At 55.0% G+C, this 17,090-nt stretch overlaps 3 protein-coding genes across 4 annotated transcripts in view; 2 read left to right on the forward strand and 1 right to left on the reverse strand.

Annotated features, from left to right (window-relative positions):
• The window catches only part of FBXO46 (F-box protein 46), a 19,821-nt gene extending 18,307 nt beyond the window's left edge, over positions 1–1,514 (forward strand). The window contains exon 3 of the mRNA XM_004710586.2: positions 2–1,514. Within this exon, the coding sequence (XP_004710643.1) occupies positions 2–481 (480 nt within the window). The 3' untranslated portion in view covers positions 482–1,514. The remainder of the gene's footprint in view (position 1) is intronic.
• SNRPD2 (small nuclear ribonucleoprotein D2 polypeptide) overlaps positions 1–17,090 on the forward strand; it is a 57,091-nt gene that overhangs the window by 37,939 nt on the left and 2,062 nt on the right. The window contains exons 1-2 of one of the 2 annotated variants that reach the window (XM_004710386.3): positions 14,149–14,249; positions 16,038–16,217. In XM_004710386.3, the coding sequence (XP_004710443.2) occupies positions 14,248–14,249; positions 16,038–16,217 (182 nt within the window). In that variant the 5' untranslated portion in view covers positions 14,149–14,247. Of the gene's footprint in view, positions 1–14,148; positions 14,250–16,037; positions 16,218–17,090 lie in introns of those variants that run through there. The other variant, XM_045292584.1, reaches the window with a different exon arrangement.
• On the reverse strand, positions 6,546–13,461 carry QPCTL (glutaminyl-peptide cyclotransferase like). Its single transcript, XM_004710387.3, has 7 exons — positions 13,252–13,461; positions 12,627–12,770; positions 10,761–11,042; positions 9,787–9,939; positions 9,605–9,704; positions 8,748–8,864; positions 6,546–7,793 (listed from the first exon to the last, which is right to left on the reverse strand). Exons 1-7 carry the CDS (start codon positions 13,459–13,461, stop codon positions 7,648–7,650), a joined length of 1,152 nt encoding a protein of 383 aa, XP_004710444.1. The 3' UTR covers positions 6,546–7,647.

Below are 17,090 nucleotides of genomic sequence, written 5' to 3' on the forward strand. Positions count from 1 at the left end.
GTGCCGGCTCTACCGGCACGTGTCGCACGACTTCCTGGAGATCCGCTTCAAGATCCAGCGACTGCTGGAGCCGCGCCAGTACATGCTGCTGCTGCCCGAGCACGTGCTGGTGAAGATCTTCAGCTTCCTGCCCACGCGGGCCCTGGCGGCCCTCAAGTGCACCTGCCACCACTTCCAGGGCATCATCGAGGCGTTCGGCGTGCGGGCCACCGACTCGCGCTGGAGCCGCGACCCCCTCTACCGCGACGACCCCTGCAAGCAGTGCCGCAAGCGGTACGAGAAGGGGGACGTGTCGCTGTGCCGCTGGCACCCCAAGCCCTACCACCACGACCTGCCTTACGGACGTTCCTACTGGATGTGCTGCCGCCGCGCCGACCGCGAGACGCCGGGCTGCCGCCTGGGCCTGCACGACAACAACTGGGTGCTGCCCTGCCACGGGCCGGGCGGGGGCCGGGCCGGCGGGCGAGAGGAGGGCAGGTGAGGGCGCACTGGGAACCCGCCGTGCCCTCCCTCCGCACCGCCTCCCCTGGGAACCCAGGGCCTGGGAGGAGGACAGCCCCGGCCCCCAGCCGCAGGGAGAGGGGGTTTCGGGGGGCCGACCCCAGCAAGTACAAGTACCCCTGTTGGTTTCTTACTCCTCAGACCCAGGGCAGTGGACCCTCAAAGAGAATAGTTTTGTTGTTTCTGGTTTTTTTCCGGGGGGGGTGGGGGTGGGGGGCTGGTTTTATTTCTTTAATCAACATCTCAACAATTTCTCCATTCTGTCCTAACACCCTCCCTGCCACTCTTACACCCCAGGGACCCACCATCAGGGAGCAGATGGCAGCTAATTTTGGTACCACTTAAGGGTTCCCCCCCCCTCTCATCCCAGCCTGCCTTCTCCAGATTATTGTCTTTGGGACTGTTTTTTGGTGGCCCATGCCCCACCCCTAAAAAAATATCCCGATGTGCCACCCTTGGGCACAGAGAGCGGGCAGGCCACAGGGCCCACGCAGCATCCTTTGTAGCAGCCTGCCATGCCAGACGTTTCCCCTTCACCTCAAGCTACTGGTCTCCACCCTCACCCTAGAGGACGCAGGGAAAGCACCCCCCCTTCACTATTTAAGCTATGGGCAACACCCCACCCCATGACAAAAAACAAAACTGTGAAGCCCTGTGCCTTGCTTGTGACAGCGTGGGGGGCCCAGGGGGCAGGGATTGTGGGTTTCAAGTTCTGGGTGGTCTTTTTTCCCCTCCTACTCTTGGGTACTTGTTCAGGTGTTGGGTGAGGGGGGGGTGTCTCTTGAGCCCCCATCCCCCCAAGCCACAGGTGTTCAAATCCAGTGGTCACAGGGAGTTTTGATTTTCAGACCCTCTGGTCCAGGTATTTTTGTTTGTTCTGTTTGGGGGTTTTAGTTCGTATTTTTGGTTTTGTTGTGTTTCCCCACCCCCATCAACATGATTCCGGAAGCTTCTAGCGTGTGGCATTTGACCAATTTTGAATTGGTCCTTTCTATAAAATCAATATTTATAAGGCTGGGCTCAGACTGGTTTGTGTGTTGTTGAGGGGGGGACCTTGGGAAAGGGGGGCATGTTGCGAAGCGTCCTGGGCCTGTGTGTGGCCACGTGGGGAGTTGAGAGCAGAGGTCTCCTAAGCCGTGCCCCTTCACTTGAAATTATTGTGGACTCGTCACCTGTATCACGTGTGTCAGCTTGGAGGTAAAAATCTCGACGTAGTGGCGTCAAGAAAATGGGGAGCTTTTCCTCGATAGTCCAGGACCGGGCAGTTGTTTCGTCTTCCAAAGTCATCAGACAGCCAGACTCCCGCTCGCTCACTGTTCCCATCAACCCTTGGCTGGGGTCCTTGGCCCCATGGTCCAGGATAGCCACTGGAACGCATCACTTCTGTAGGCTGCTGGCATCGTGGTTACGCATGGGGCTGCTAACTGTGAGGTCAGCCGTTCGAAACCACCAGCTGCTCCACAGGAGAACCACTCTACTCCTGTAAAGAGTGACAGTCTCGGGAAGCCACAGGGGCAGTTCTGCCCTGTCCTATAGGGTCGTATGAGTCGGCATCACCTTGATGGCAGTGAGTTAGGTTGCAGGAAGGGACAAAGAAGTAGGGAAAGCCCTGTGCCTCCCTGTCGTACAACACTGTACCTCTGTATACCTCTCAGTGAGGCAGACTTAGCCAGAGCGGACTGCGCTGTGCCCCAGAAAAAAACCTCTTTTGCTAAAAAGATTCCTTTGATTATGGTTTAAATAGTGTACGGATCATTATACTAAATAAAATGGGAACTTAAAAAGTCTAGAAGAGGGGGAAGAATGGTTAAGTAGAGGCTCTGATATTCTTATCTGGGAGTCAAATTTTCTAGAGAGTCAATACACCCCGAGAGAGCCAGAACCCTGTGAATGGTGGAAATCCCTAGGGAGGAAAATGGAAATTTTTGCCACCAAAGTGAGAGAAAAGTGGTAAGACGATCAAAAAGCAGAGAAACCTGGGAGACCTGGAAGCTCTGGCTCTCCGAGGTTTGAGTAGTTGGTATGGAGGCGTCAAACGCAGAGACCTGGATGTTTCCCGGGACTTCAGGGGTCTGGTGCGCTGGATTACTGCACCCATTCACCCACTGAAAACAATGGGAAATTTATAGAATTTCCTTCAAAGCCTCAGATAGCAAGTAAATTGGAATTAGGACCATCCCACCTCACCCCCAGGCCAGAAATTACAGGAAAGGATACAACAGGTGCTGAAGCCACGGGGGTTATGAAGGGACTGTTGATGGGGACCAGCTTGGGGCCCTCATTTGGCAGCTTTGTGGGGGCAAGCAGGTAGAAGTCAAGGCCAAAGCCTACCCAATGTGGGGGATCACAGAGGAGCTGAAATCCCAGAGAATTGCAAGCTCAGGTAAGGATTATCCAGAACATTGCAGAATGTTCTAGATCAGTGGTTCTCGACCATCTAATACAGTTCCTCATGTGGTAGTGACCCCCCCACTATAAAATTATTTTCATTGCTACTTCATAACTATAATTTTGCTACTGTTAATGAATGGGGCGACCCCTGTGAAAGGGTCTTCGGCCCCCAAAGGGGTCTCGACCCACAGGTTGAGAACCACTGTCCTAAATGCTCAAGGGTGCATATGACCCAAGGAAAGAAAATCATTAAGGCTTGTATTTTGTGGCCATGGGCCACCCCTGGTCACAGATTTGTAGTCTAGATTTGCATCGGGAACTGGCAGGTAAAACGTCTGACCAGAGGTTATCCGGTAGAAAGCACTGTCAGAATGTTCCTAAGTAATTTTTCACTCAGTGAATGGTTCACAGTCAAATAACCAAACGTGAATGAAGTAAAGCATTTGAGCAAGAACCAGCAGAAACAACAGAGAACCAAAACAGGCCCGCAGACACTTCAGGTGTTGAAATGCTGTCATCAGACAACTTTCGTTGGCTTTTTCCCCCTTTGTTACTTGCTTTGAATCAACGAGTAACGAGAGAAGTGCCTGTACATACCCCAGTCTTTAAAAAGTAACCTAGTAGATGTGAAAGGGAAAAATGATAAGAAAACGTGGAAATGAAAAATACAGTAAGCCAAAAAAAAAATTTTTTTTTTAACCTCAAATGGCGGGGTTAAACAGATGCGACAGAGCTGAAGAAAGAGTTCTTGAACTAGAAACGAGGTCAGAAAGAAATGGTTCCCATTACGGCACAGGGAGGAAACAAACCCCGAGAATAAGAAAGGTTGTGGGGGACACAATGAGAAGGTTTAATAGGTCGCATTCCAGAATCATGAGAAAGGGCAAGGCATTTAAACGGATGATGGTAGAACATTGCAGACGGGTCATACACCAAATAGCCCAATGAGCCAGAAGCAGAGTAAGTGAAAAGTGTGCGCAGGTGCAGGATTTGGGAGATTGATCTGAAGAAATCATACGAACAACTTAGATTGATAGTTGTTTATCTAGGGTGCTCAGAAACTGTTAATCATGCACCCTTGTGGCAGCTGCAGGGCCTACTGGTTGTGTTGTTAGGGGCTGTCAAGTGATTTCAACTCGCAGTGGCTCCATGTGACAGAACGGCCCTGAAGTTGTAATCGTCCCAGGAAGACTGCCAAGTCTTTTCTCCCTGGGGCCACTGACTGGGTTTAAGCCACCAACCTTTTGATTCACCGTCGAGCGCTTTGCCTGTGGCAACACCAGGGCTCCGCTATTGGCCATGCCAAAAATGAAACCAAATCCATAGCTATCAAGTACAGCCGGACTGCTCCTTACAGTTTCCAAGATTGCAAAGCCTCATTTTCTCTTGCAGAGCGGGCTGGTGAGTTTGAACCACTAACCTTGCAGTTAGCAGCCCACTGCTTATCCCACAGGCTTAAGCCACCAGGGCTTCCTTCTCTTGGCTGTGGGCACTGGGGAAACACCTTGCCCAGTATCAGCAGCGTAAGATGGAGCCAACAATCTTAACCTTGAAAGGACCTGAGGATTCAAGCAAACAAGGTCCTTAAAGCATGTGGCCCAGTGCCTGATGCCTAGGGGCCCTGCAGGGAGTGGCCCTTGAAGGAACGTCACTAAGCACGTTTCACACACACGGACACACTCGGTGACACGGTATGTGTGATGCACTTGGCAACCTGTCACACAACAAACAACAAATAGGACGGTCCTTCAGGTCCCTGACAGGTGATACCGCTGTGAGCCATTTCCCCTGTCTGAGCTTATTCCCCTTCCAATAACACTCACTGCCGCCAATGTATTCCTACTCGGCAGCCCTTTCGGACAGGGTAGAGCTGCTCCTGTGGGTTTCCGAGACTACAGGAGCAGGAAGCCTTAGCTTTCTCAGTGGAACTGCTGGGGGTTTTGAGTGGCTGACCTTGCCGTTAGCAGCCCAACCTAGGACCACTGTGCCACCAGGGGGCCTATTCACGACCTATAATGTCCTGCCTCCAGTGCAAACCTGCTGTATCTTGCAGCCAATTAAAACATCAGCTGACCACACATCATTCCCCCAACACAGGTGAAATTTGGGGAGGGCGGTAGGACACAAGAGCTGGGCAGACTGTCAGCAAAGAGAAGTTGGGCTCTGTAAGCCGCTAGCTCTTCACATTGCTCAGCCTCAGCTGTCTCATCGTACCGTGAGAACCGGAACTGTGTCCACCTCAGGATTGGAGGGTAGATTATGAAGTAGGTTGATGTCTGTAAGGGGCCCGGGGTGCCGGCACGTAGTAGGAACACACTATACCAGCTACTACGAGGAGTAAGGTACTCTGGTGCTATTGTGGGTTATGGGCTGAGCTGTGAACCACAAGGTCAGCAGTTTGAATCCACGAGCCTATCTGCTCCCGTAAAGATTTAAAGCCTCAGAGCCTCGAAAGGGTAACTCTACTCTGCCTTAGAGGATTGCTATCATTTGGAATCTGCTCGATGGCAGTTTTTACTGTGGTACATGAGGTCTGTGACGATGTTGAATAAACAGAGGGCTTCTAACCACAAGGTCATCAGTTCAGATCCCCCTGTCACCTCGAAGAGAGAAAGATGAGGCTCTCTGCTCCTATAAAGATGTCCAGCCTCAGAAGCCGTCTGTCGGGTCACTGGGAGTCAAAATGCACTTGACAGCAATAGGTTTGGTTTAGCAACCTGAGAGTGCTGGGTCCCGCCCCACGCAGTGGCATCAAAGGCCTGGAGATCTGCCTTGTGTAAAAGCCACATCCCAGAAACCCCCACGGCGTAGCTCTACTCTGGAACACATGGGGTGGCCATGAGTTGGATTTGACTCGGGGATGACGGGGTGGCTTGCATTTTTACCGCAGGATCTCCTGAATCCGGGGCCTTTTCATTTAATAACCTGAGTCGGTCCTGCAGTTTGCTCCCGCGAATCATCTCCTCCTTCAGCCTTGACTTGGCTGGCAGGCTAAGGTGCACCTTTCCCTGCTGAATAACCCTCCGCTCACCTGCCCTTGGGGACATCCCTCCACTCTGGCGGCCTCATGAGTTATCTCGAGACCAGCAGGTACAGAGCCGGGGGACACACACACACACACACACACACACACACACACACACACCGAGAAGCGAGTTCTTGTGACATGTGCTTAGCAGCTGTGAACACCGTACGCATATTCTTCAGGGCAGCGTATCTGACGCTCGGCCCATCACGAGATTCCTTTGTGGCAGAATTCTAATTCAGCAGGTCTAGCTAGGGTGGCACCTGAAAGACTTGCATTTTCCATTAAGTGCCCCGGCTGAGTCCGAGGAGAGAAGGTTGGGATATACCCTTCTACCTCAGCCCCTCCCTAGAACTGCCCTGACACCTACCCATCAGTTCCCAAGTCTGGCACACAGTAGGTACACCAGCCGGCGGGGAAGGGGGGCGGAGGAATGACTCAAGTCTTGTCCTTTCCTTGTCTCCCATAAATGTTCCCCAGCTGTCAAGCCCCCTGTTGCCCGTGGTATATCCTCAAGGCCCCCCGTCTCTAAGCAGCTCCCTCATCGAGGTCCCAGAAAGGAAGGCTAAAGACAGATCGATGCCATTTGAATTAGGGTGCTGGCGGAGAAGATGAAAGTACCACAGACTGCCAGAAGCACAACCCTGTTGTGGGGCAAGGACGGCCAGAATGCTCCTTAGAAGTGACTCTGGCAAGACGTTGTTGTCTCGCGTCCTTTGGGTGTGTTTTCAGAAGGGGCCCTCGTGCTTGGTAGGGTCAAAGGGCAGTGACAAAGAGGAGCGAGCCTCCAGGAGATGGACACTGCACCTGGCCGAGCAGCGAGCAGCGTTTCAGCCTGTGGTGCACGGGGTCACTCTGGGTCAGGATCAACTCAACCGGCACCGACAACACAGTCAAGTATCTTGAGGGAAACGCGGACCTGTGGAGGTTGGGTGCTGCCACGTCGATTTTGACTCACAGCGACCCCGGGTGACAGAGCGGAACTGCCAAGGACGAAGTTTTTCCGGGACTCCTCTTTCTCCCGAGGAGCAGCTGAGTGGGTTCGAACCACCTTTCAAGGAACCGCCAAGCACGTAAACATTGCTTTCCTAGGGCTCCCCAGCCTCGTGTCCTCCTTCTGTGGAGCACTCACGTTATATAGTAAGGAACAGTCTTCTAACGCCTGAGTGCTGTACCCCATGTTTCCTGCAACACCTACTGACACTAGTTCCTCGGAACCAGATTTGCAGAAACACGCTGTCTTATTGCCCATTGGGTCTGGTAGAATCCAGTTTTCCCGAAGGTTGGCTTCTCTCTCTGTTCCATGCTTATAAGCACACACACTTTGGGTCCCGTGTGAAGGTTTGGACTGATGCAGTACCTAGGCTGTTGCCCTGAAGGAGGAACTGACAAACTCAGTCGGGAGGTGCTGCAGGTCCAGACGCCTGTCCACAGACAAGGGCACTCGGCTCCGTCAGCCTTCTGAGCAAGCATTCGTTCCTCTTGAAACAGGGGCCACGCTCTTATGCTTTTGGTCTTTGTCACCACGGTGGCTTCTGCCAAGTCTTTGGAGGATGGTGGTTTGAGAGAGTCAGAGGAAAGAAGGGCACAAGCAGGACAAACCAGCACATCCAAGGGGAGCCAGGCCTGAGGTCCACTGACTCCAGGTGCCCTCGGCATGTCCCCTGCTGGGCACATCTCTCGAGGAGTGAGATGCCTACCCCTCTCCCATTGGAGATCAGCTTGGCAGGTTAGAGTCCCAGGTATTCAGCCAGGAATACGGCGAGGATGCGGCTGAGGTTGTGGACGGTGGGTGGGTGGAGGTTGGCCTCGGAGTCAGCAGGTGTGTGCCAGACAGAGGGGAAGGGTGTGGAGATGAGGTGGAGCACCGGGACTCCTGTGGGTGACAGAAGACACTCAGGCCCACCTGAGACCCAGTGCAGAGCCAGGCGCCCAGGTCCAGACCTGTGTAACCTTCCCTCATGCCCACAAGACCTGGCACTTTCGGAACTCGGAACTAAAAGGCGAAAGCTAGAAAACCCTGCCACTGGGCACCTACCACCACCAAGAGAGCAGAGGCAGGAGCTGAGCGGCTTCATTGGACGCAGCGTCCCTGGGCTGAGAACCTCCTAGACCCAGGGGAAGGTTGCCGCCGCCGCACATGGTGGTCCCCAAGGGATGCTCCAGGCCCACAGACGGTGAAAGGAGACAAGGACCCAGAGCCAACAGCAAGAGCCTTCCCTTTCGGCTGGCCCCCTAAATTTGAGCCCCCAGCCTCCTAAACGACCAGTCTGTGCTGACTCGACAGCTCCTAGCAACAAGCACAGCAGCCTGCGACCGTAAGAGAGTAACTCTGCTTGTGAGAGCCGTCAGAGTGCTGCAGTCGTGGGGGCACAGTAATCAGAGCTAACATCTCTTCGGTGCTTGCTCATGACCTGCCAGGCACTGGTGCAAGCCAGGTCTTTCAGTCCACTCTAACACAGATCTTTAAAAAAACCAAACCAAACCCGCTGCTATCAGGTGGGTTCCGGCCCCTGGGGACCCTCTGGGGCAGAGGAGAGCGGCCACACGGGGTTTCTGAAGTTTCAGGTCTTTAGAGAAGTAGACTGCCTCATCTTCCTCCTGTGGGTCCAAACTCCTCAACTGTCGGTTGGCGGCTGAGCGCTTACCCCACTGTGCCACCAGGGCTCTGTCCACAAGAGATGAGGACTCTCCTGCCCATCTGACCGAGGCGGGCATCGAGGCGCAAAGAGGTTCAGCAACTGGCCCTTGACCTCTAGCCCTGGGAAGGGGTTGGGGAAGGGCCCCGCGGTGGGCCCGCCGTCCCCTGTACCTCCCCAGCCCCCTGTACCTCGCCGCAGGAAGGGGACGTGGTCGTCTTCCACAGAGCCAGGGGCCTCCCCCGGCTGGAAGTACATCAGCTCCTGGGGGTGTGACTGCAGCAGGTTCAATCGGTGCAGACGCTTCTCTGGGGGGTGGAAGGGGTGGATTGGAGAGCGAGGGTCAGTGCCTGAGGGGTCAAAGCCCAACCCATCCCCACCCCTGCTCACACATGGAAGGGATCATACACTGGTTCTCCCGATAGGACCTGAACGCTAAAAGAAAGAAAGGCAACTTAACGCACAGCCACCAAGTTGATGCTGACCCGTAAGGTCACTACAGAGCAGAGTAGAACTGCTTCCTGCGTGTCTCCGAGGCTGGCAGTCATTGGGGCACCAACAGCCTCATCTCTCTTCCGCAGAGCCACGAGTGGGTTCACATGACCATACTTCCGGTCAGCTTGCCGGTGCTCAACCCGCTGCACCACCAGGGCGCCGGGGAAAGGCAGCTCGCTAGCCCTTCCTGTGGGCTCCCTCTGTTTCTGGTCCCACTGGGTCCCTCTGAGCCTGCAAGGTCCCCATCCCTATCTTGGACACCTCTGTGTCCATTTTGCAGAGGGACACTGAGGCAGAGAGGGAAGAGTCCATGCAGCTGGGAGGGGGTCAAGCCAGGGTTGGAACCCAAGCCTGCCTGACCCAGAGCCCGTGTGTTTATGCCGGGCCCCTTCAGCGGTCCTTGGGTGCCTCGGCCTGCCTTTCTTCCAGACCGTTGAGATGAAGAGAAAGGATGGTGGATTCTAAAGAGGGCAAGTGGCCTGTCCACTCCCCGGCCACCCCCACCGTCCCTGCGGAGGATTCCAGGCAGTCCCCTGCCTGCCTCCCACCTCACCGATGCCCCGCAGGCGATGGAACCAGCGGGTCGTGCGGGGGAAGTGGCTGTAGAAGGTGGGGTGGGGCGCTCCCAGGAGGTCCAGAAGCACAAAGAGCTCCTACAAGGAGAAACCGGGATGGAGGAGGCTGGCCGCACCGCCTCCCTCCTCCTTTGGACACAGAGAGCAGCCGTGGTCTTACAATCGCCTGGATCCTGGTGGGGCCGGGGCTGTGCGGGGCCGACTCCATGAGCTGCGCCAGGTGACGGGAGCCATAAAGAGAGTCCTTGGGTCCCCATTGCTTCAGCGCCTCTTCGCCATCCAAGAAGAGCAACTGCAGGCTCACCGGGGCTGCCTGTGGGGAGGGGTGGCAGGGGTGGGCCAGTGCCAGGCCTTGGCTTCCACCCTCTCGCACTTCCTCCTGGCTTTGTATCTCCAAAGAGAGCGTGTATGCTCGACCTCCTAGGAAAGTCTAGGGGCCCAAAGCCGATTCTGAGCTGGGCTGTTGTTCGGTGGCCTTGACTCGGTTCTGACTCATAATAGGGACCCTGTGTAAAACAAACCCAAACGTGGCCCTGCCATCCTCACAGTCACGACTAGATTGGAGCCGACTCTTGTATCCACTGCATAAATCCATCTCCTACAGGGTCTCCCTCTTTTATGCTGACCGTCTGCCCAGCATGATGTCCCCTCCAGAGGCTGGCCGCCCCTAATGACGTGTCCACAGACACGAGACGAAGTCTTGCCATCCTCGATGCTAAGGAGCAGTCTGGCTGGATTGATTTTGGACCTTCTAGCTCCTGGGTCACCTGGCTGCAGTGATTGCTTAGTGCCAGCCCCTGTTTCTTCTGTCGACTTCCCAGCAGAGAGAAAAGAGCTAGTGCAAATGTCCTGAGGCTGATGGGAAATGTGAGGGCTCGGGGCGCAGAGGAGGCCAGTGTGGATAAAGTCGAGGGGCTGGTGGGTAGGGGGTGGGAGCTGAGCTTAGACCGGGCACAACACAACTCAGGGGCCAAGAGAGAGCCTCTGTATAGGCTCTGAACCAAATGGGAACCTGGCCAGGTTTCAAACCCAGGACCCTCGCTACACGGCCTAAAAGCAGGAAGACCAGAAACGTGACAAACACCCAGGCAAGAGGGCTGGGCCATCCCCCACCGCCAGCTCCCATCTCCTCACCTGCTCCTTGGCCTTGCTCAGCTCCAGGTCCAGGGCCCGGGCCAGCTCCAGCAGCAGGGCGCAGGGCACTGCTGAATCTGTGGCCCCAACAAAGGGCGCTGACCCCGGAGGGAAGAGCTTCGAGTCATAATGGCAGGCGAGGGTGAGGTGGCGGGCAGCCCTCGGGTCCAGCGTGGCCACCACGTTGCCGAAATCCAGCAGCCCCAGGGGTGTGGAGGCTGTGAAAGGGTCCAGCTCCACGTGCCAGCCGGCTGTCAGGGACTGCAGTGTGGTCTCCAGGAACTGGTGATGAGAGAGAGGTGGGAGGGCAGGCAGGGCGTGGGGGTGGGGGTGTTAGGTTGGAAATAGAAGTACGGTATTTCTCCTGAGCCATGCAGAGCTATGGGGTCCACCAGCAAATCCCAGGTTTAAAACTTCCCTTGACACATTTCTGCCAAGCCCCTAGGGCAGCAGATCTCAACCTGTGGGTCATGACCCCTTTGGGGGTGGAACGACCCTTTCACAGGGGTCGCCCGATTCATCACAGGAGCAAAATAACAGTGATGAAGTAGCAAGGAAAATAATTTTATGGCTGGGGGGTCACCACCACATGAGGAACTGTATAAAACGGTCGAGGCATGAGGAAGGTTGAGAACCACTGCCCTAGGGCATGCCAGGCAAGCGTCGCCAAAGTCGGTTCTGAAAAAGCACCGGTCAATATGGGCCGGCCTTGCTCTGTCCGCTCTGCAGAATGCAACAGGGCAGGGATTGTCATCGGCCCCACTATTCAGACAGGGAAACAGGCAATGGAGAGGTTAGGACACCGGTCTCTGGTCACATGCTGAGAGACTGAGCTGGCATTGGCTTCAAACTTTTCAGGAGCCCCCAGATGGCTCAGTTAAGCACTCCACTAGGAACCATAAGGTCGGGGGTTCGAACCACCCCGTAGATGCCACCAAAGAAAGGCCTGACAACCCACTTCCGGAAGGTCACAGCCTTGAAAACCGGAAGGTCACAGCCTTGTAGCAATTCTAGCCTGCACATCTGGGGTGACCGTGAGTCAGAACTGAAGGCAACTTAGCATCCCCAGGGGCACAGTGGTTCAGGCTCGCTTGGCTGCTAACCAAAAGGCGGGTGGTTTGAACCCACCAGCCGGTCCATGGGAGAAAGATCCGGCTTCCTTAAGGATGTACAGCCTTGGCTACCCGAATGGGCAGTTCTGCCCTGTCCTACACACTTGGAGGAGGTGGAGGTGGACAGAAAGAGTCCAAAACACCCAAGCCAGCAAGCAGAATCTTTTTTTTCTTTTTTCGGAACGTTGGGTCAGATTTTAATGTCCAGGCCTGCAGGCCCCAGGCTGTCCTGCCCACAGGGCCAGCGGCTGCAGTCACTCAGGCGGTGGCCGGCCAGCCTCGTCCGGGCCTTCCGCTGTCCCCTCGTCTTCAGGTGCCAGTTCCACGTCCAGCTCGGGTTGGCCCACGGAGAGGCCGACTGCAGCGAGCAGGATCTTGATGGGAGCAGACAGTCTCATCTTTCTTCTTCGGGAAGGGCTGGTGGGCTCAAAATGCTGACCTGCTGCTGTTGCAGCTCAGTGCACAGCCCACGAGGCCCCTAGTGCTCTTGGGGGGGTAAACCATTATTAGCGACAGGACAGGGGCAAGCTGAAAAACCTCTGTGAGCCTCAGTTCCCCCTATGTTTGTGCCTGGCACCTATGGTCAGCTTTTGAAGAGGGCAGTACAGTCTCGTGAGACTGCAATCAGATAGCTTCCAGTCCAAGTCTCACCTGTGCGCCTTAACTGTTCTGTGCTTTTGGCCGCAATGACCAATTCCTGTTCATTCTCCTGCGAACTGGGTGGCTCACGGCCTGGGGGTCCCGGGCCCCTTACCTTCCGGACTTGAAGATTGCCGGGACTACCTGGAGGCCGCACGACCAGCAGGGGGCGCAGATAAGTGTCCCAGAGGCGCTGTGGGTCCAGTTGTCCGACCACTCTCCTCAGCCGGGCTTCGGAAAGGCTTCCGACCAACGGAGCCTTGGCAGAGGGGAAGGGTGGAGAGGGGGCAGGGTCAGACACGAGAACAATCCCCATTCAGATGGCCCGAGGAGCCCGGGGCCGTCTCATCATAAGCATTGGGAGCTTCAAAGGCCGAAATCTCAGCTCCAGAAGAAAAAAGCCCCTGGGAGGCCACTTGGTCCAGCCCACCCCCAATCCCGGTGGGGAAATGCAAGGCCAGGCTGAGGACGGGTCTTTTCCCAGTAGCTGAATGAGGACTAGAACCCAGATCGCCCCACTCTCAAGTCTTGACCACTCCAGACCCTCCGGGAGGCAGACGCAGTTAGAAAACAAACGCGGAACCTTAATTCGTTGGGAGGTGCAAGTGCTAGAGTGACCAAACTAGCTGCACCTGCGGTTAGGGGATGACCAGAAAGCCACGTCAGTCAACCCCACACCCTGGAGAGGGCTGGCGGGGAATGAGGGGTCCCTCAGAGCCCGGGCCTGCGCCTGGCCTCACCCGCTGCTGCCGGGCCAGTAACAGCTCCTCGGAACCCCGGTGCCAGCCGCTCCAGACCGTGTAGAATGTCCAGGCTACAGCCACCGCCAGCAGCAGCAGGGGCAACGGCGGCACCCTCGGTAGCAGGCGGCGCTTGGGCGGCAAGGGCGACTCCAAGAGGCCGCGTTCCCCGAGCCGCAGCCGAGGCCGCCCGCGGTTCCCGGGACGCATGGTAGCTTTGCCCAGCAACCCGGTCCGGGACAGCGGAGCCGCCACTTCAGGCCCAGCCAAGTCCCACCTCATGCAATTTGGGGGCCAATGAGAGATCAGAGCGACGGCATTGTCCCGCCCACCGGCGAGGAGGGAAGCCAATGGGAACTCTCGGTCTGAGGACACACCTCCCTGCCTCCCTGGGGCACAACGATTGGCTCCCTCGGGAGGACCACAACCCAACAGGGAGCGCGAAAGAGCTGGGCTCCGCCTCAACGGAAGAGGGAAAGCCAATGGGAAGCGTTCGCTCCTGGAAAACCGTCGACGTAACCGGCATACGTCCACGCCCCTCCCGGATGTAGACCAGGGGTTGGTTGTGCCCAGTTGAAGGAATAGAAGCCCAAATGAATCATCCTGTGGCAAAACGGGCGGCATCTTGCAGCTGGGAGAGGATTCGTTCTTCGGGAGCCGCGCCTAAATGCCCAGACGGCGGGCATTTGGAATGAGCGGCGTTTTCTCTCGTTAGCCTATCCCGTCCTACAGCGACATAATTCTTTGGTTTCCCCTTAAAACGACGGAAACATTTGCCCCGAATGGTCTCGAACCGCTACGCAAGGTTTCTAGCCCACCCCCTACGCACCGCTGGCGGGGGTCGCTATGACTACAGGCCACGCCCCCGTCCGCTCATTAGGTTTGCGCGCAGGCGCCAGCGGAAGTGGATCGAAGGAAACGGAAGTCCCGCCTCTCCTTTCAAAGGCAGAAGCAACGCGGAGAAGACGGGTTTGATCGGAGGACGCAGCTAGCACCATGTGAGGCCCGGCGGGGACGGGGCGGCGGGAGGCGGGTTGAGGATGCAAACGTGGTCGCTTAAAAGTTGGAAGAGGTTGAATCGGGCGCTTTCTTGGTAGCCAGCCGGGGGTCGAGGCGGACGTTTGATGGGTAAAGTGGCGCACTTTTCCCTGCAACGTGAATGGATGGAGCCTTTCTCGGATCCTAAAATTCAGGAGGGCGGGAGTTCCTTATCAGCAAACGAGCTGGGAGCTTTCCCAAATAACTAGTCTTATTGAGATGAATTTTAAGAGGAAGCAAGTCTATGGATAAAGAACCTGGGGAAGGCGAATGCGGAAAACGATTTGAGGTGGGAGACTCACCCGGATAATTTCCTGGTGGTTCTCCCAGGAGTTCGAGGATTATGGATGAGGAGTCACTAGACTGATATTATTCATGTATCCCCCAAATAGTTACCGGTGTTCCTTTTGTACCAGGCACTGCTTTAGATCGCTGGGATACCTCATTGAGTAAAGCAGAAATTCTACCCGCCAAAAAAAAAATAGATAAAACACGTTCCTTAATAAAGAGGGTTTCAGGGGAGAGAAGCAGGCAACTAATAATAGTAAAAAGTATGTGTTGTGTTAAAAGTTCACAAACAAGTGGCTATCAGATTGATTCCAAATCATGGATGATAGATAACGTGTTTGTTTTTCAATCCATGTGTAGAACCAGGTGAAAACAATGAGGAAGGGCAATTTGGGGACAGTAACTCCGTAGAGACCCAGAGGCCGCGTGAAAAAGCTGACCCTGGCAAGGATGTCCTGGGAACAGCAGGGAGGGAACCACGGATATGCAACCTAGGGAGTATCCCGGCTAGTGAAGAAGCAAATGCATGCTACGAGAATGAAGAAAACGTACCCAAACTGACTGTGGCGGTCTCTCCTAAATATATTTAAACCATTAAATGGTATTATATGTGAATTATAGGTCAATAAAACTGCCTTTAAGAAGGAAGCAAATACATAGGCCCTAAGGTGAACGTTCAAGGAGCCCCTGGTGGTGCTGTGAGTTTGGCGGCTAACCGCAAGGTCCGTGGTTCAAACCCCCCACTAGCTCTGAAGGAGAAAAATGAAGATGTCTACTCCCATAACAGCCTGGGAACACCCCCCTCCCCGCAAAAAACAACAAAGCTCACTTGGTTTTGAGTCAGTGCTGACTCGGGGTGCCCCTGGAGGGCCGAGTAGAACTGCCTCTGTGGGTTTGCCAGGCTGTACCTGTTTGCAAGTAGAGAGTCACATCTGTCTCCCACAGAGTGGCTGGTGGTTTCGAACTGCTGAGTTTTCCAACTAGCAGCCCAACGTATTGCCACCCTATGAGAAGACTCCTCTGGGTTTCCAAGGAAACTTGGTACCAAAGCGGTTTCGAGTCTGGAGTGATCAGTCAGCAGTGGGTTTAGTTTGGGGTTGGGATTGCCTAATGGATTACTCAGGAGGACAGTTGGTGGGAGCAGAGCCTGGGGGTGTGCCGGAGCGCTGCCTGTAAATATGTGGGGGTCTTTCATCTTTTTAACGCCGTGAGTTGGGATTGATGTGAAGGCAGCTGATTGGGGCTTTTAAAATCGCTTCTCCTAACGTGCCATAGACTGGCAGACTCTTCATCGGATCATTGACCTGCCTCTTCCCACCGGAAGTTGCGCTGGGGAATTGGTTGCGCTGCTGACACTGCGCTGAAGAAGCGCTGGGGGCACAGGGATGATCCCCCGGCTGTTCTCCGAACCGTAGTGCCTCTGACCTACAAGCCTTGTTGTACCCCACCCTGCTCCCCAGGAGCCTCCTCAACAAGCCCAAGAGCGAGATGACCCCGGAGGAGCTGCAGAAGCGGGAGGAGGAGGAGTTCAACACGGGGCCCCTCTCCGTGCTCACGCAGTCGGTCAAGAACAACACCCAGGTGCTCATCAACTGCCGCAACAACAAGAAGCTTCTGGGTCGCGTGAAGGCCTTCGACAGGTGGGTGCCTAGTTGCACAGCAGGGGTCAGCCCGAGACAGCCTCTCATCCCTCAATTCAGACTCGTGGTCGCAGCCCTTGTGGGCCAGAGTACTGCTGTGTGCTGTAGAGCTGTCAGCAGCAGGGTGTTCCCTGGTAGACTGCCAGGCCTTTCTTCTGAGTTACCTCTGGGTGAACTTAAATCCCAACCCGATAAGCAGACAGCACGTCACTCTCTGTATCCCATAGTCTCAGGTGGAAATCACGATGTGATGCGTGTAAAGAATTGATGTTAAAGACACACAGACAGACAGTGGGGCACCAGGGGCTCCTCCTCCCATATCAGGACTGAGAGAGTGAATGTATTTGCCAGTGGGTATATATAATAGGGTTTACAGATCTTCCAAAAGGCAAACACATTATACAGCCTACATATAACAATAGGTACTATCATAAAGCAGGTTAACATAATAAGCAAGCAGTGAGATGAGCCATCGTCTTGACCTAGTGCTAGTTGGCCTCAAACCCCACTGAGCTCTCTCTCCTCAGGGCGTTGCTACATTTGGTGGTGGTTTGACTAGAACCTGATTCATCTAATATGGTAGCTCCTATAAGACCGCTCCTTAATGGAGGGCTATTGCAGCGGCCACATTATTGTCTGGAGAATGTGTATTTGAAAACATTTCCATCTCAGAACAATGGAGCTCTTAAAATAGGGCTAGTTTAAGGTCACATACTTTCTACCACGTCCTCAGTTAACCTCAATTTGATCATTTGATGCAGGTGGAGTACCTAATCGTGGTACGTTGTTGACAAGAACCCACCCCACTCAGCCACTGTTTTAGGCCCCCCTCACTAAACACCCGGTCCGGGACAGCGGAGCCGCCACTTCAGG

The sequence above is a fragment of the Echinops telfairi genome, unplaced genomic scaffold (assembly GCF_000313985.2).
Source record: "Echinops telfairi isolate 266 unplaced genomic scaffold, ASM31398v2 ScPeMD7_655;HRSCAF=1070, whole genome shotgun sequence".
Taxonomy (NCBI): Eukaryota; Metazoa; Chordata; class Mammalia; order Afrosoricida; family Tenrecidae; genus Echinops; species Echinops telfairi.

Coding starts and splice junctions, on each gene's coding strand:
- QPCTL (XM_004710387.3), bottom strand. CDS start 13,461: ATGCGTCCCGGGAACCGCGGGCGGCCTCGGCTGCGGCTCGGGGAACGC. Junction 9,940..10,760: donor TGAGCAAGGCCAAGGAGCAG/GTGAGGAGATGG, acceptor CCCTCCCCACAG/GCAGCCCCGGTGAGCCTGCA. Junction 9,705..9,786: donor CCACCAGGATCCAGGCGATT/GTAAGACCACGG, acceptor TTCTCCTTGTAG/GAGCTCTTTGTGCTTCTGGA.